This window comes from Megalops cyprinoides, chromosome 10 (assembly GCF_013368585.1).
Source record: "Megalops cyprinoides isolate fMegCyp1 chromosome 10, fMegCyp1.pri, whole genome shotgun sequence".
In the NCBI taxonomy this organism is placed as follows: Eukaryota; Metazoa; Chordata; class Actinopteri; order Elopiformes; family Megalopidae; genus Megalops; species Megalops cyprinoides.
Genome location: NC_050592.1, coordinates 29931607 through 29951220, shown reverse-complemented (window position 1 = coordinate 29951220; position 19614 = coordinate 29931607). Strand labels below are relative to the sequence as shown.

The following is a 19614-nucleotide window of genomic DNA, read 5'->3' as shown; positions in this document are numbered from 1 at the left end:
TGATCCAGGCAGACGCAGGCAGCGTCCTTACAGATGATACACCGGTAAGCAAAGCATGCTGAGATTTTGGAATGATGTATAAACTGACAAGGAAACACGCACGCACACACGCACACACGCACACGCACACACACACACAACACGTCCAGGCAGCAGACCATAGTAATGGTAAGGAATAGGGCTCATAAACCAAAGGTAGCCAGTTTCATTCCCAAGTGGGGCATTACTGCTGTACCCTTGGTCAAGGTACTTAACTTGAATTGCCTCAGTAAATCCAGCTGTGTAATCGAACAACATGTAATATTTGTTAGCTATGTAAGTCACTCTGGATAACATTTTTCAGTGATGGACAATGGGCAACATGAAAATGTATAATGAAGCGCGAATGACGTAAAAAGCAACACTTAGATTTGTTGGTCAAACTTGCTAGTTTGTTATGGACAAATTGCAAAGCAGGACTGAGTGGCTCATGAGCAGCCAGACAAAACCTACCCGCAAAACCTGACCAATCCGTGGTGATGCCACTCAACCCATCACAGAGCACGCTGTCTATCCGGAACTGAACCGGCAACCTTTCGGTTACGAGTCCTGCTTAACCACCATGCTACACTGCCGCCCAACAGTGCACAGCACACCAACTTAAATGTCAACTGTGAAGTTTGAGTAGTTAATACTACAGTTTCCAATTAAGATCTTGCTTCTTTTATTTAATACAAATATTCAATGCATGTAGTATACCTCTGTTCTGTGTCCTAACAGTGCGTGCATTCGGAGATGTACCCCTTATACGTACAGTTAAAACTCAAAAAAAGGGACGATGCGATGAGGAGGCCTGGATAGGACAAACTAAGGCCTCCAAGTAGAGACAACGGATTGTGTAAATGTTTTGCACCATGTCCCAAGCCAAAGCTTAACTACAACAACCAGCTGGCGGGGACTGTGGATCCTGGTCCTATACCAGAATCTTGCAGCTCACTCCGCTTCATGCTCTGTGGGTTGGCCTGTCAGGCTACTGAATGGACTGCTAAGCCGGTAGGGGAAGTAATCACCAGGTAACTAAACAGGAATGGAACAAAGCCGGTAGAGAATGGCGCACAGGGACGGCAGGGGGGTGGTGCAGAGAATCCCACGACAACAACAGGACGCCACTGCATTTCTCTTCTGTGAAAAAAAACTGCCTTTTGGCGTGAAAGGCTTAAGAGCGACGCATTATCATTCGATTAGGTGATAATGGCCAGGGCTGCTCCGATGCTAAACCGCAGGGAGGATAACGACGGGGGATAACGGGCAGACAGCGTCGGTGTCCAGCGGGACCAGCTCTCAGACATACGAATTGTACTCAGAATAAACCCTGACAGAGCTGGGGGGGGGGTGGGAGTTTTCAAAATCACAATGAGAAAGATTTTATTCAAGGACAAGCACTGGGGCGATAGGATTTTCCTGATTGTTTTGCTCTCGGGGCGTATCGTTGGAGAGCTGAAATGCAGCAGACAGAAGCTGTTTTGAGTCCCTACGCCGGCCACATCTTCAGCAGCGGGGTCTTTGCCAGGCATGAAAAACGTGGGCCCGCCAGACATTGATTTGCGCCATTTTCTATTCGGTGCTGCGACTGGAAACCCGGCTGGGGAGGGGAGGGGGGGGGGAGAAAATCAATAGTAAATACGACGTGAAATGGAATCTGAGCTTTGCCCAAGGCGAGGACTCAGCCAGGGGCCACAGCCCGTGTCCAGCAAAGCCTGCCACGGCCGAAACAAGAGGAAGCCCTGTGCGTGTCTTTGCAAGAGGCCAGCGCTGGAGTGCAACCCTGCGAGGGAAGGCTCAAGCTGTTACTCATCGCATTCATTTTTACCTCAGATGGGATACGTATTATTTTTTTGTACTGGATCAGAGAGTCCACGATGGTCTGTGATCCTGTTTGCCGTTCGTCCCCACAACCTGAACTCTAGAGCTAACGGGAGGCGGTGGAGAAAACCTCAGCTGGGCCAGAGAGAACCCCCCCACCTGGATGAGGACACCGCAGACATGTCAATGCGGTCTTCTTGCCCAGTTCTATGGGAATGAGTGGCGCTGGGCCGTGGTATCAGAGTGGACAATGAAAAAGCCACACTAGCAATTTGAGAGGAGGATTAAAAAAAAAAAAAAAGAAAGACAGAGAAGCGGATTTAAAAACAGCTTTTCATTGGATATGATTTCAATCTCCTTGCTTAAATCACCAAATAGAAAACGGCTTCACACAAAAGAAAAAAAAAAACATATTATCCGCACTCAAATAAAAAGAAATGAGACTTGTTCAGAGCAGGGAGAATGGGGACGGGCTAATCCACACTCAAACTCCCTTATGCCCATAATTAATAATGTATCAGCCTACTCTCAGTGAGAAATCTTCATTTCCCACTGGCGACCAGGTGGCAGTGGGAGTGGGAGGACTGCGGGGGGTGTGCGGGGGAAGGGGGGGTTGGAAAATCGTAAAAAAATGCAACCTGTTAATAAAGCAATTAATTGGGTGCTTCATCAATTCATGCCCTCGGACTGCGCTTTCGTAAGAAAGCCGCCGTTCCTCCCGCGCGGCGGAGCCTCCCTCCACAGCGCCGGCCCTTTCACAGCTAATGAGAGCCGTTTCCGTGGCTTCTCCCGCACCAAAGAAACAAATATTTGATTTTGAGAAAAGGCAACAAATGGCGGTGGCTTCCTTCCCGCTGGGACCGTGGCTGGGTTCGTTCCCCGAGAGCCTTCATCGGCTCGGTGACGTTCAAAAGTGGGGGGTGCGCTCTTTACCTCCCAAACGCACCCCCTGCGATGCTAAGCCATTCGCTCCTATTATTACCCCCTGGTCCATGAATGCTTATTCAATTTTTTTGCCATCCTGTCGCATGGGGTACCTGCTGGTTTTTGCGGAAGCAGCATCACCTCAGGTCACTTACAAAGGCATGTAAATCCACTCTAATGCCCTTAATGTTTTCAGCAATTAGACCCCCGCTAATCCATTGTGCCAGCTTATAATTGCGTCCAAAGGTCTGAAGTGAAAATTGTCGGTGCGATTTAGCCCTTGATTAATATTTCAGCGTTCTGGCGGGGAAACGTGAAAAATGAGCCGTGCATTGCGCCTGTAATCATAATCCCTGTCCAATACTAACAGCTGTCAGAGTTTCCTTTTCCACTGACTCGCATTGTCAGGGCCACCTCAGGGGAAGGAGCTGGAGGCTCCGTCAGAAAGAAAACACTTAAGAGATTAATTCGGATGAACAAGGAAGAGAAACATCAGAACCATATTATTCTGCACAGACGCAACACTGGAACACCTCTCCCCGCCTCCCAGTTTCAGGTTAAATGTGGCGTCATTTCGGACAAACAGCATTTTAAAAGTAACCGCCTACTTGTGTCAGTGTCTGTGTGCAAAGTTGCAGCGGTACAGAACGGGGGGACTTAATGTTCGAGATCTCCGAAGCGTGAGACAGAGAGCTAGTCCTCTGTGTGCACGCAGGGGGGAGGGCCTCCAGTTTAAGCCGAGTCTCCGGTAAATAAAAATCTCGACAGGCTTCAGTGGTTCTTAAACACGGAACCCAGAGACAAGGACACAGTGTGTCGCCCCCCTACCTCCCTCTTTTTTCACAAAAAAAAAAAAAAAGAAGAGAAGTCGTCAGACAGAGAGGCTGATTTCAGGATGAGCCGGAATTGCCTCTGGGGTTATTAGAAAGAATCAAAGGCAGTTATGACTTTGGAAAGGGGAAACCATTTGTACTCCTCAGTCGATTTTAAATATTTATCGGCAGGGCCGGTTCGTTCGCCGCACCTGAGCGGATGTCAAGGAATGCAGATGGGGGAGGCGCGGGGGGAGTTTGGGTAGGGGGTGCGCCTCGCAGAGGCGTTAAAGAGCCGCCGAGGCGCCGACAGTCGTGTTGTGACATATGTCCCAGATGGCGGGAGCCATGGCGCTCCCCAGCGAACGCCGAACTGTCGCCGCTAGATAACGATCCTTTCACGGCCCTGAGAAAGGTGTCCCGTCACCGGGGTGTCGGGGGACTGCAGGAAGCCGCGCCAGGACAAGCGCGTCCCGACGTGACGCCTCACCGGGCTGGCGCACGCTTGTGTTTACCTTCTGAAAAAACACAGACGGAATCTGCACTCGACACCCGGTGGCAGTAATCATACCGTCCTGTCTCAGCACAGGTAAATCCTGCACTTCTGCTCCTAAGAAATGTGTGCATACAAGAAAAAGGCTGCTCACTGCCTACCTGAGTATGAGAAAAGCACTGAATAAATAAAATGAATTACTATTACAGACATCTAGGCACTTACCAAAACAGGAACTAAAGCAAACAAGCTACAGACTGCACCCCTTCAAGAATCACATTCACAAAATTATATATAATAAAATAACGGGCAGTAAAATATTAAACCTGGTGACACCGATCAGGAATCCTGCCCTGATTTTTGGGGTGCGTGAGCGCTGTGACATTATGCCGGCCAGCACCCGCGTGCCACTGCTGCGATCGGGCTGTTTCTCATCCCGCGCTCGTCCCTCCCCTGCTCCCGCCCCTCGCGCCCCCCCCCCCCCCCCTCCACTCCGCTCTGTGTTCCTCCATCCCACAGCAGGGGTGCGCATGAGAGGAGATTTGTCACCAGCAGGCCCAAAGCCCCATCGCCCTTCCACAGCTGCCTTGCAATGTGAAGTGTTTCAAAATAAAAGTTTACAGCTGATGTTCCCTGACAGGGGGAACGATCACCTCCGCGTGCATACAAACACCACCTTTCCTTGCTCACGCAAAACACGACTTCCCGCATTGTGGCCTGATAAACCAAGATGGGATGAACTGTATTTTCCGAGCTGTGATATTGTCAGGAATTAAGCTGTATTTTCAATATTTTAAATCCAAGGAGCCATTTACATACAGATTAATATAGTCACTGCAGCTATTAAGATATTAAAATCCACTCTGCTTTAAGCCTGTACTAAACTGACTGGCCTGTTCTCCTTGCAGGAACTAAAGGGGTTACGTCTACCAACAGTGTGGTCCTGTCTATAATACCACACAATAGTTGCCTTACAAAAAAAAACATAAAACAAAACTACATTCAGTGAAATGGAAACATGCAAGGCATTGATTAAAGGTGGAATAAATAATTGAAATGTTTCATGCGGCGCTAAAGAACGTAATTAAATATTCAGCATGCTGAACTCTTGCCAAAGTCGAGGAGGATTTTGAGCTCTTATTTACATATTTTGTGTTGGTGTGCTGATTTCTTTTTTTTCCCCCTTCTCCAGCTGATGGTTAAAAATTAATGCTTCTGTGAAAACAAAGAGCTGTCCTTTCACACTGACATTGGGCAGCAGGGAGAAACTATAAACGACATGCATTATTTAGCCCGGGGAGATCGAAGCAGCGCTTAAAGATTTGCTTTAACGGTAACGGTGATGTGTGTAAGAGAAGGCATGGGTGATAATCAACAGAGGCAGGCTTCTGATGCCAGCGCCGTTCAATGCTCCAGTGATTCTGTTCCTGTCAATAACTCCTAAAGAAAAAGCACTGAGCTGATCTTTAATGAACGGGTTGGAAGGAGGGGCCCGGAAAGTCCGATGAGGTAGACTGGCCCGAATCAACAGCCTAAGACGTGCGTCTGTGGGAGGGGCTGAGCTGCCCGCCCCCGTCCCACCTCCAAAAAGGTACTTTCCGTATCAAGAGGAGCAAACTGCACACCAAAAACACGGGGAGTGTGGGAAGTGGAACAGGCCTGAGAGCGAAGTATTGACAGAAACACTTTGAGGCCATCCCTCATTCCATCACCAGAACCACAACCCCCCGCCGTGATCTCTCCCGAATGGCAGGCCCTGGCCGCATGCGGAGCCGGGACACTCTGCTTTCTTTATTTCAGAGGGAGGTAGAAAATGCCTTTGCACGGTGACTGGGCAAATTCTCGGGCAGAACCGAGAGTTCAATTACAGCTCCCCAACACCAAAGGGCCCAGAGGGATATCTATCCGAGACGCTTTGTCTCTGATACTCGGCCGCACATACATCTGTATCATTGCACCGCCGCTGTTGATAAAGAATTCACTGAAGACCAAGGGGATGAGGTACAAAGGATGCCGAGGAGCACGGCGATCCAAGGACAAAGACAATCCCTAGGAATAAAAAAAAAAAATGACAATACAGACTCCCTCTCACACTGGAGATAATAGGGTTTGCACAGGCCGGTCAGGTATTGCATGGGTGAGATATTTCTTCTCAAGCATGCACGGCTCTAAAACACAATCAGAGTGCACCATGGACATTTCTCTTAAAAATATCACCGCTTTGACACTATCTTTAAATTCCCCAGAACGATTCTATACGTATGAGAAAATGAGACCCTGGGGAGATAGTTCCGCTGGACGTTCCACACCACTCACTGAATATATACGTCTAGCTCGCCAAGTCCGACTTTGGTAAGAACCAAAGATTCTTCGTCTCCTTTCACATAATGGATATGAAGCACAGCGCCCGACCTTATCCTGAGCTAGCAAGGTTGTTTGTGTCAATATGCGTCCTGTGGGCCCGTGGTGTGGTTCTCGCCGCACTGGTATTTTCACTGGCTTCTCGGTTTGTTTGTGTGTATGTTCCCACAGTGGCGGTGTCAAGGGTCAGAGAGATCCTTCCTCCCATTCGTGAGGTCAGGGGTTTGCCACTGTTCTGAGATCAGGCCACCAGAGCCCCTTGTGCATCAGACTGTAGGCAAACAGAGGGTGAGGAGGGCCACGGTGCAGCCATCTGCTTGCTGGTCCCCAGGCTTCTCCCAGCGCTTGTTAGAGGACGGCGGGAGTGCATAGTGCCCCCTGGGCGGGCTCTTCTCTCTCACGGCCACGTTACATCAACGCAGTGTAACACAAGCACCATGGGACCACACACGAGAGCAACATGTGTCATCCTTTCTCCACACGGACAGGCTTTTTTTCAGCTCTCAACTCTCAAGGGCAGACGCTTTGAAAAACATGTAAACGCCGATGTGAATCAAAACGCTTGGTTTATATTGTTACTTGGTAATTTTGTAATGTACCAACATGTGCCAATCCCATTAACAGGAAAGAACCTCACAATAACAAGTGTCAGTATTCTGTAGTAATGCTGATTATCGCTAAAACGTATGAAATTATACATTTATCTCAACAGAATTAAGTGATTGCAACAGATGCAATAAAACAAAGCCCTTATTTTTGATGATTAAAATGCTCTGGGACCATTCTTTTGTAAAGAGTGCTATGTCAAATAAAATTTGATTGATTTATATCAAGTGCAGTATATCTCCATGCACAGTAGTGCTACTGTGCATTGATCAATTGCTCTGTAAGCAGCTGTATGAATTCCAAGAACTGAACCGAAACGAAGTGCAAACAATAATTAAACAAGTGAGAACATCAGAGTCAGCAAGCTCGTAACGGTCCGAGAAGAATACCTTTTTGGCTTTGGTTAGGTACGTTCGCGCAGAGTCTTTAAAGGTCTCAGCTTCTTCAGGCTTCTCTGCTTGCAGATAGCAGACCCACCCCAGCAGATACCAAACCTGCAAGACAAGACAAAGAAGAAAGCCTTTAGGTTGTGTGTTGTTCAATTAAGCGATGTGCGCTAGGCAGAGAAGACATTAATAACTGTCAGAAACAATGTCAGCGTGTGGGAGTGAAATTTATACCCGCGCACACAACACTGAAAATCAAACTTCACAGAGGCAGAAAACAGCCGTCCAGGGGGAAATCTCACTTCCACGCATGGAGTTCTTTTTTTTTTTTCCCTCCACTTTCTCTGCAGCATCTCCACCAATCACGGCGTCGACTCGGCCACCAGGGTGCCTTGTCCCTCCCGGAGGAGCCCCGCCCCCCTGGGGGGAGGACAACCTTTAGCGCGTTCTGCGCGGCGGCTGCTTACGCAGCAGAAAGAATAATTGGGAAATATGTATCCTGAGCAAAACAGGAAGTGGAGCCGCTAGCGAGATCCACACGCTAGTCTGGGTGAAGGGGGTGGGAGTGTGAGGGCCGTGGCGTTTTCTCCTCAGAGCCACGGGTGCGACAGGAAGGTCCCGCCACGCCCAGATGCAACGCAGGGGCCGGCACCCGCAAAACAAACTTGGAAGCCTCCGAGTGCAGGACAACAGCTGTCGGAGCTTCTCTTATTTGCACGAGAGAAACAACACATGCAAAAAAAACACAAATACCTTACATGGAGGTGAGGTGAAGAACCCAATCAAGTTATCACACCAGACACTTAGAGCATACTACATATTCACACAGTCATACATAAAATACTGAACAAAATACTCGTTACAGAAAATGAAGTGTAACAGAAGAAGGATATCAAGACACGAATTGTTAATGTCAGCTAACAAACAGCAGACACTATTCAGTTCTATTCCATTTTATTATTGTAGTGCTTTGTGTAGTGCTTTAGAGGGACCCCGTGTACTCTACATGCTCAAATAAACAATTAAGCTATTTTTAAAGTATCTTTTTAAGCAACTCTTAAAAACAAGTAACAAATAAATAATTTCCCCAGAGGCAACTACAGCCATTGTAACCTGAAAAGCCCCTATGCTTAATTTTATGAAATACTGTCCCACAGATGTATCAGATTGAGGAAGATGCTATTTATTCGTCTGTCTGCTGGTACATGAATGAATTTGTGAGTTGAAATGAAAAAGGCTTCCTTTTTCCATACACAGCACAGGAGGAAACCAGGAGCACAATCACAGCTGGAAAAGAGGGAAGGTCCATCACATATGTTTGCAGGGAGCAGGAAATCCGGAACTGTTTGAATGCAAATTAGAAGAAAGCCATGGCTCTAAGATGACTGGTAAGGGGCAAACTGGGTAAAATGACACGCTCAAGGGCATTAAATTACATTTGCTTATCAGATGCTCTTATCCAGAGCTACTCCCACACCTTACAATTTTACATTTTAATACAGCTGGGTATTTACAGTTTGTGTTAAGTACCTTGCCCAGTGGTGCAACAGCAGTTCCTCTCTTGAGAATTCAAGCCAGAAGCTTTTGGGTAACAAGCCCTGCTCTGTATCACAACAACACACTGCTGTCCCTGACATACATAAGGACAGTGCTGGACACTGACAAAATGAAACATTTTGTTAGTTTTGGCCTTTCTGACAAGCAATTGGCACGCTAAAGCTGCATATAATATATTATGTGAAGAACCCACATATACTGACACCTCCAACTCCATTTTCACCACTGAGTGCAAAATATTCAGGTTAGAACGCAAAATCAGTATCTAAATCTGTCTGTGTTCGTTCAAGTTAGTTAGACTGTCACTCATTTTTTATTTTTTATTAAAACATAATTACAATCATTTTAGAAATGCTAATTACACAAATTGTTTTAAAGAAATCGGAATTACGTGATGATGATGATCTTGGAGTGTTAACAAACAAACACCACCAAGACGACAGCTGGATGTTTCTGCCACACAAAATTACATTTCAGGGAAAAAAGGACAGATGGAGAGGACAAAATGGCACTTAAAATCATGCTGGGTTTTTTCCCCCATTTTTGATAAAACATTGCAAACATCAAAGAATTCACTGAGGAATTTACAGAATTTGTGAAGGCTAACTGTTACAGTATTGGAGAACAGGGGAAAAAAATGCCCCGGAGAAAATACAGCAAATAACAAGAGCATTCTAATCTTTATCATCAAAAATTAAAAACCACAGGGTTTTATTTCTTTAGGAATAAAATATTGTATGGTCGGGAACACAGGGCTACATACTTGAAGGCAGTTAAGCCTGGGGGAGGATTTTATCACACTCTTATTCTCTATTACTACACACTAAAATCCTCCTCATTTAAAATGTAATACAAATGAGCCATATGATTAAAGGGACAATAAAATTAAATGATGATAGAGGAATACAGGGAAGACGGCTCATACACCATCTAATGCAAAGCGAGTGCAAACAGCCAAATAAGGCGTCAAAAATGAAACCGTTTGAAGGCTATCGGGAATCAGTAGAGACTGAATAACAGAAGCCTATCACAAGACAGAACTTACTGTAATCAATGCCTGATAAATGCAGGGAAGGCTCACTACTTTTTTATTCCATTACTGCAGAATTAAGAACAAGCTCACACTTTAGGGATTACCGCAGTGAAAAGTACTTGTATGACTAAACTAGCAAGACAGGTAGCCCATAACACTCACTAGACAATGTTCAAGTTTGAACAAACCACACACAGCAAAATAAACTGTTAACTGACACTAGTTTAACTTCAAAGTCACTGGCCTTCAGTTAATGACATCGTCATTCTTGACGTGCCCTCTGCTCAGTGTCTGTCACTGAATCCCTCAAACAACTAGAGAACCAAAGTACATGACGAATAAATAAGGGGTGTCTAGGGTACGTTGCAGATTTGCTTAGGACACAAAAATAGTAGAGTGTACATACCACCCATTTTATAAAGCTAGAGATTTTATTGAAGCAATTCCAGTTAAGTGGCCAAGTTTGAAAACGCACCACTCCACCATAGACTAAAGCTGCAGCCTTTAGTCTACAAGCCCCCACCCCCCGCTGCCCAATTGATGAATAGCGATGACCCCCTCTTCAGACGTCAACTTTCAGGCTGTACTTCAACTCTTCATTTTCACAGCTAAGCAAACTATCTTGGTATTGAATGAAAATTGGTTTTTAAAAAACTTCTAACTTCTAACTACTGATATATTTAACCCCATATTAATATTCTGAGATCTCTCAGCCAACACTATTTACGACATCTTTATTAAAGGGTATTATACCTGTGTGCTCTCTAATCCGAAGGTATTATATCTTAGACTTCACCTTACCACATTATTCATTCCTCACAAATTACAGAGACAGTGATTTACACACATTTACAACACCAGTTCACAAAAAGTGGTCTGCCGGTTGTAAAGGTTTTCCAAGTGGGCTGCCAGATAATAGAGGTTTACTGAAAGAACGATGTTGAGATACAAATCAACGTCTATGCGTGGATGATGTAATCACATAAAATATCCTTATGAAAATAAAACTACATGCGTAGTTATTTTAAATCCTTTTTGTCTGTTATCCTAATTTAGCCCACTGTCTGAAACCTGGTTGCTACACTTGGCTGTGGCTTTTTTTCTGATCGGGGCGTCGGAATGGCATCATCAGCATGTTCCTTTAGAAGGGGGTGGGAATCTATATTTATCGTGCCGGTCATGCCCTCTCAATCACGCCTTCCAAGTAAGTTTGTCACTCATGTTGAGTAAGAGGGGTAGGCACAACAGCAGATGGAAATGTATTGCCTGGAACAACCATTTGTGAAGTACAATTCATGGCAGTGATAAAGCTGGCAGTCAATCAAGTTACACATGAAGTAATAAACAATCAATTCAGCTAAGGCGATAAGCTAAACTAACTAAATTAGACAATATAAGTTTGAGGTGGGTGTACGCAATTTACAGACATGTGCATGTATAAGGATGTGGCTGGTTAACTAGCTACTTATTACAGACGGTTCCTCATTATAACTTCACTAGCTAATTATTACAACCAGCTACATAATTATGATATCATCAGCAGCTACATAAATAACCAGTAAATACAGGCAGCTAAATAAATAACTATGCAAATCTGTTGCCCATATGTGGATGTGCTGTCATTAAACCTTGCAAAGGTTTAACAGCAGAAAATGCAGCAAATGTGCTACTCTGTTACTAATATACATATTTTGTTTCATTTAAATCAAAATGGCTTCAACAACCTAAATATGAACGTATAACAAGAACAAAACACCTTTGACTTGACTGCCCTATTACATGTGAAGAGCATAGTAATGTTAGATAGTTAGGCTACATCTACTTAAGACAGCTACCATGCAGCAGTTAGACACCAGAAATGCTCAACGTTTACAACAAAACATTGCTGGAAACGTGTATCCAAAACAATCAGTCTATTTGGCAAATGTCGACTCCATTGCTAGCTACATGTCAGTAAAACAGTTCGCTGCTAGCTCGCTAACGTTGCACACTTGGCCAGCTGACGGTGGCACAGGCTGATTGTGGAACCCGATATGAGACTTAAGCTCTCCAGTCTGAAGCCTGACACGCTGACATCTCACACCTCATCAAAAGCAGCGGCGCTCCTCTCATTAGAGCGGGAACAGCGAAGGGGGTGGGCTGAGTACAGTGACACCTGAACAACTGCTTACATGAATAAGCAAAGTCATTCGATGACATTACTCATTTAAACAACCTTGAAAGTTTGAAATCTACTGCTTTACAACAATCTTTGTCAATTTATGCAAGGCTAGAAATAATTATAATGAGCCTTCTGTAACTGTAGTGTACATTGTGTTATAACATGACGCATATTACGTGTTATAAGGCCCCATTCATGCCTTATGAATGCTTTGTACAATAATGCTTAGGTATTGTATATTTCAAGAATGATTTTTCAAGTTGCTCTTAAAGTGCAAAGCTGCCAATTTCTAATACATACAGTACATAGTCGTTTTGTAATGTTGGGGTGAAAAAGCACATAATATAAAATCCCCCCAAAAAGAGAACAAAGACAAAACTTTTTTCCCCTCAGTCTTCGGTAGAGCACCTGCTGTGAGGCTGATGTGCTGAAATCGGATGCGCATGTTTCCCGAAATTGAACTGCCTTCACCATAAAGGAAAGGAAAATCTAGACATTGTGTGAACTTGGCCCGGGATTCACAGGGTTCATTTCAGAACAAACAGAATGGCAGGAGCGCCGCGACTCAGACGGCCCGCTCCACCGCCGGTAATAAAACAGCCTGTTTATCTCAATCTTGCGCTGCCCCGGACTCCCTTTGATTGTAGATTAGCAATCACCATCATTTTTCCCTGCGCTTGCCGTGCAAGTGTCATCACTTTGATGTGTCCTGCTGCCGTGGCAAAACCAGCTGTTCAGCGTTTCTGGCTTGCCGGTATAAAGCCCACTTTCAATGTCAAATTATTGCTGATAGAATATTTTTGATCAAAGGGTAGGAAGGTAGGATGCAGCACAAAAAAAAAAGAGAAGATCAATCCCAACCTTGAAGTTGAGCGAGCCTCAGTTTGAAAGGAAATGCAATTTTTTTTTTATCCTCCCCCTATCAAAAGCCCGTGTGGATCTGCAATGCTAAAAACACCTTCTTTTTGGCATAAGGGGTGGAACCTTGGTGCACCCTCTGTTAATCATGCCCTTTTTGTGAGGTGCGTGGAGGGAAAAGTCGATTCATGACAAAAAAAACAGTCAGAGGGCACAATTTGACCTCGGGAGTGAGGGGAGGCGACAGGATGCAAATCACGAAGCCACAGCCACGTCTGATGTGGGGCTGAAAATGTCCCCGTGGAGTCTATGCCCTCCCCACCTGCGCCATCTGACCAATCTCTGGGAACACGAACACACTCTATTTTCGTGCTGTCACAACAGCTGAAGTTGTAGCCTTTAACTTCTTTAGCTGCTGTGTGGCTATGCTGTGCTTTCATAAGGCATGAACACTAGGATGTAACTATGACAGTGTTATCAAAGCCCAAATCCACAGTCTAAGTTACATGCTGTAGATGCACCTTTATCTGGAGGTAATGACTGTGCCCTGTCACTTTAATAAAGAAAACAATTGCTCTTCAATCACTGCATCAGAGCAGCATTAATGTTCAACAATCTGTCATACTGACCTTCTAAATGAACAGAGAATAATAAAAAATACAGCATAATAGAATAACAGAATAACAGACTGGGAGGGATTATACAATAAATGCGTGCATCAGACGGGACAAAGAATCGCCACACTCCATGGGAATAAATCAAGCTAATGCTGTCTGAAAGAACAGAAATAAACCAAAAGTCTTTTTCAACACTGCAATGAGCACAAAGTGAGCAGACTGAAAGAACGCAGTTCATAATTTCCTTTGATCACAGATGGAAAAAAAACTGGAATCTCATCTCTCCCTGCAAATACATACTTCAAATAGCAATGTACTGAATCGGCACAGTATGTGTTTGTATTGGCGTTTTTAAATCAAAAGGTTTTTCAGTGCTGACGCAGATAGTGGCGTGAGCAGGTGTGTTAGAGTCCCAGCTGCTGTTAGGACTAAAGGCCTGAAAATGCACAGCGATGTGGCAATAGCTTTGGCTTTACCTCCAAAGAAGAATTTTTTTTCCCTGGGAGCCATTCCGGTTCACGGAAGCCATTCTGGCTCAGACGGGCTGCTCTGCTCTGCAGCGCAGATGTGAGATGTGCCGATAACAGCCCACGGGCAAGGCCTGGCACAGGGTCAAAGCAAGCTTCATAATGCGGCCAAATTAAGAAAGGGACACCTCCACAGGGTGGAGGCTACGCGCAACATCTGTCGCTGCGCCGTCCTGGCTTGGCCGCTGTGGAGACGGCGGGAAATGAAACACAAAGACCGTGGTCTGATTCCGCTGCTGCAGAGCCCACCACACAGGCAAACTGCAACGCATTACAGCGTGATTTTATATTTACTGCTGAGCCTTGCTGACATGCTTTTAAATGTGTTTCATGTGGCCCAGGAGGGGGGAATGCACCGCTCTAGTTGTGGCTTTTTCACAAGTGACGGTGAAGTACAGTCTAAAGGCCACAGAAAGACACCTTTCTTAGTGCAGTTTGAGCAAAAAGATTCTAAACAAATCTGATGTATTATAAAAATGGCATGTTATTTAATACATATTAAAAATAAACCACAGAGAAAACACAAAGAAACCGAAGCCAAAAGGCACTGACATCCTTCCGAGCATCTTGAGAAAAAACCTTTGGTAAGATAATCTTACGGTATAAAAATAAAGCATAATATTTAATACATGCTAAAAATAAGCCATGCCCCATGCTCTCCTTCATCTGCTTCTCTGCTCGGTCACACTCAGACTGCATCAGAACTGCTGCCCGTCTTGTGGAACACAGCAGGGTTTAATAGTTCAGCACCCAAGCTTTTATCTTGAGATGACCAGGGAAAAGTGCTCAATGAGTTTTGTATTCTGCCATATTTAATATGTCACAAGTTCTTTTTAATGGATGATTTGTTGTATAAAAAGAAGAGAGGTGTTACAAAAGACTACATCAATATGAATCAATCTCAAATGGAATGGAATATATATATATTTGTCTCTAAAAAGGAAACAGGACAGACCTACTGTTTGTAATGTTAAGTTATTCACTCCAGACTCTAGAGAGCCACTGCAGTAATTAGATATTACGACAACTTATGCATTTTTTAAGAGAAAAAAGTTCACATCATTTCCTTCCAACTTAATTCAGCCAAAGTTCTCATTAATAAGCCAGTGTAAGTCACTGTTTTTGGAAGTGAGCAGTGTGAGCAAAGTCTACCATTAACATGTTCAAAATATAGAGGAAGCAAAATTTACACAGGAAAAAAAAAAAAGAAAAAATAGAGAAGTGTGATTAAATACAGTCAGATTGAGTAAGTACAGATTTAATATGATGCAAAACAAAGGAAGAAAAGACCTTATAAAATGTTACAGAGCCTGAAAAGCCTCTTGATAACCAACATCCATGACCCCATTCAGTTTACAACAGGGACAGCTTTCCTGCAGGCCCTGAATGGAAATAAGGGAAAAATCCATGGGGTATTGAGGGCGCTGACTGAAAATCTGCCATCAATAAGTGAAGCGGTAACGACCGCTCGAACATCGTTTTCCCTTCGAACGGCGGCCCCCGTGCGTGCTCGCCGTCACCCCCACAAAAGCTAGGGACGCATTGTTGCTTTGTCGAACAAATGGATTTCCTTGACCGGCTCCTGTCTGAATGAATCCTTCACTGGAGCAGAGCGTTCTCTGAGGACCTTCCTCCCACGGATGTGCAACAGTGCCTCCGGAAGGGGCGTCGGCATCGGAGCACCAGCCGGGCCCCTGAGCTCCCTTTAACGCCAAGCCCGGGGGGAACTGGCCTCACGGTAGGGTGTGCGTGTGGGGCGGATTGATGCGTGTAGGGGGGAGGGGGAGGGTGTTGATTGTGATTTATGGACAAGGCCTATTGGATTTGGCATTAGGGAGACAGCAGCAGAGAGGCTGACAGTGATTGCTTCCTTCAGAGTGCACATAAGGCTGGGGGAAACCCTGAGAAGCACATGATTATCAGTCACCTATCAGGACCTTTCAGCATGCGAGACGGAAAGGCCTCAAGTGTACAGTATGGTGCCACCAGGCAGGGCTGAGCTTCACAGCCAAAGGCAGGTTCCTCCCAACACGAGGGCTACAAGAGGTACTTCTTTTGATTTGCGTGCGACTTCAGTTTATTCCATTCCCTTTTAATTTCCTTTTTGACCAGATGCTGTCCAAGCATGTTTCCCATTGGCTGCCAAGAACCTTTTGTTTACCTCAGAGTAAATGATTTGACTCATAACCTGCATGAGAAAAACATTTATAAATAACACCAGCAATTACAGGGTGAAAAAAATCCGTATTTATCAACACTTTTTAAAGTATTTGATAAATGCAATTAAGTACCAAAACCCAAATGCAAGTTAAGAACCAAACACCTAAAAAACAAGCTAATCTTTATCTTTTATATTTTCATACAAGGGTGATATCTACCTCTTCATCTAAATCAGATTAATGTCATGCCTCTTTTAGGGTAAAAAAAGAAAGAAAAGGAAGACACTTGAAGAAGCAAGTCAAATGGGGCGAGGCAAAGTGAGGCGACGCTGTCAGCCCCGGAGCCAATCATCGTTCATTTAGGTACGGCAGCCGAAGTTTGGCGACGCCGCTGTTCAAAATCTCCAGCGTGAACACTCCGATTACCGGGGCGGGAAATATGCAAACGTCTGCCTAATATGTATGTAATTATGGTAATTTAGGAGATTTAATGGGCGGATATGCATCCCTTCCTTTGAACCTCCTAATGTGGAAAAAGAATGAGGGGAAAAAGTTATCATTTCAAGGCTTTTGTCACACAAATCTTTAATGCTCCAGTTTCGCCGTCCTGCTCCTCACGTCTCTACTCTTAGGCTGGGACCCATGGGGACGGCTTTACTCAAAATGGCCGACATGTGCGGCGGCCCTCACGCCTCGGCGCGGCACCCTCGCACACACAGAGAGGCTGTAATGGGGCTCCGTGGAGGACAACAAAGGCCAAGCGGGACTCAATTCTCGGTTCGCCGCCACGCGCTTTCATCTGAGCGCCGCCGCGCTGTTTCCTCCCCAGGGGTGACTTCATGGCGCAACAAGGCGGCTGATCAAAAATCTGAAAAGGGGGAGGTACTAGGCCAGCTGTAACTTGACAAAATAGTCATTTTGGGGCAATGCTAATCTCTCGAGCTCTCTTAAATCTGGAACTTACTTCAGTGCTTGAATATGTTATGAGAGCAAGCGCAAGTGTAGTTTTTTCCCGCTTCTTGATCTCCTTTTGAGTTTGACTCCTTTGACTCATAGGAAGGAAGAGCACTTTACTGGTTTACCACTCCAAAAGCCATGTAAAAATGTTTCACAAAGCTCCGAACTTGATTTGTTGTTATTTTTAATAAATAAGTCTATCGATATACCAATAACATCTTGCTGAAAAAGAATGCTTAAGGGGTTCGTGACGGCCTTCCCATGAACCAGCTGCATCATCAGGCCAAGAGCCCACAGCAGTGGATGAAATCAGCTTAGCTCCGCCCAGGATAGCGATGGGTAAGTCAGCCAGGGATTCCTTTCTCACTACTCTCAGGCACCCTGTGTTTCATTCGATGCCTGCAAGTTGCTCAGATGACGTCAGCGCCTATCCTTCAATGGGGTGCCTACATCGCTGTGGTTCACAGCACAAAAAGCAGCTCTTGGCTGTGTGTAAATGTATGCACTCGTCCTGCTCCAGTGCTCCTGCACAAATGCAGAGGCTGGCAGTGCGAGGGGCCTCAAGTGCAACTGGCAATTCCACAACAAGGCTGCATTATGCAGAAAAAGAATAAAAATGACATTAAAGACATTAAGATGCACTCAGTTAATAAGTCATAAAATTATTCATTTAAGTCATTTAAAAAACAGCCTTTTACTCTTGCATTTCTTTAGAGAGGGGAAAGTGCATTCAATTAATACTGACAGTCTCATAGCACAAATGGTTTAGAGGTAGCCATCGGCTATACATCATTATAAACAAAAACTCAAACAACGTCTATGTGGCTAATCCAGCAAGAACAAACGCTATAAGGCAAAACAACTCAGAGCTGCAAGGCCAGAGAGTGACAAACAGAGGCTGTTTGGTGGAACTGTGGTGAGCTGTGTTGCTAGCCAACTACTACTACATAAGCGCTCTCTTAGTAACGAGGCCAATAACAAAAGCTGGCAATGAGTAAGCTGGTAAGGAATGAATGTGAAAATAACGGTACAAGTTGCTCCCAAAATGAAATGCACATAGAGAGCTGCTAGCGATAAGCAGGAATGGAAGTTTAATGGGGGGTGGGTGAAGCTGGGGGATTGCGCTACATATAGTAACCCATCTGAAAAAGCTGAATTCCCAGGTGGTCTCCACCACAGCAGCGCCACCGTGGTTTGCCACCTTTCCTCTGCCGTGGTGGTACAAAGCTGGCATTCTGCTTTTCAGTGTTTTCAGTGTAAATTTTGATCGTTTCGCAGAAACAGCGTGGTGAGCACGCTCCTTTGCAGTTAAGATGGAGACATGCATTGGAGGTGGTGAACAGGTTTCACCGCAATACTAATCCACCAGCAGTGTGGAGTGTGTGTGTGTATGTGTACTGTATATGCGAGTGTTTCACAGGGATGGATGTCATCATGTGACATCTGAACATACATAAACTGATGATGGTAAAGTATGCTGAGGCTACTTCAATCAGCAAACCTGTGAACCTGTTTAGGGTTCAGATCAGCTGCAATCAGTCACCAGAGGCCCAATCGGTACAACGAGACGAGGTCTCTAAATATATGTGCGTTATTACCATGGATATGCATAATCAATGATTCACTTTCACAGTGGTAACTATCACCAGACTTTGTTCCGTATTATGGCTGAAATCAAGGAATGAATTCAAAGGGAAATAATCTACTTTACTGGTATAAAACAGACAGCAACTGTGTAAAGCTGCAATGAGCAGCAATCTGGTGTGTCATCATCATCATCACTGATTCCACCTGTTTAGGAGGCAGATGGGAAAATTCCACCCACTCTCACAAAGCAAACTGCTGTATGTTAAAAAAAAAAGCAATTATCAGTTTTACAGGTTTGTCTATATTCAGTGGATTCCATATTTATTCATACCCCAGGCTAAAGAGGAACAAAAAATATGGCATGGTAGATTTTGGGACATTGGGAATTAATATTGGGGGTACTATATATACATCAATCTGGCAACCTTATGTCCCTCAGAAAACACTGCTGTCTCCACATAGCGGTGAAAATATGACTCAAATAGTATAAGGTAAAAACTGTGGTTGGTAAACAGCAGGTATTAACACTGGTTCAGCCAGTGCTTACGGCAGGCTTGTTATGCAGACTACCTGGAAGGAGTCATAATTGGCTTCACATCGCAATTTACTCTGTTTTATAGGCCCACCTGAAGTCTCAGCAGAGATGCTGCACACGTAAACAGCGTGGCCCCCATCATATTTTCCCTGCCTGACACACACTGAAATCGGTAGCTACACTTTCACTCAGACACAAT

The 19614-nt window shown here is 44.8% G+C and overlaps 1 protein-coding gene across 1 annotated transcript in view; it reads right to left on the bottom strand.

Moving 5' to 3' along the window:
• si:dkey-12j5.1 (probable assembly chaperone of rpl4) overlaps positions 1-19614 on the bottom strand; it is a 117667-nt gene that overhangs the window by 12160 nt on the left and 85893 nt on the right. The window contains exon 10 of the mRNA XM_036537857.1: positions 7428-7532. Coding sequence (XP_036393750.1) covers positions 7428-7532 — 105 coding nt within the window. The remainder of the gene's footprint in view (positions 1-7427; positions 7533-19614) is intronic.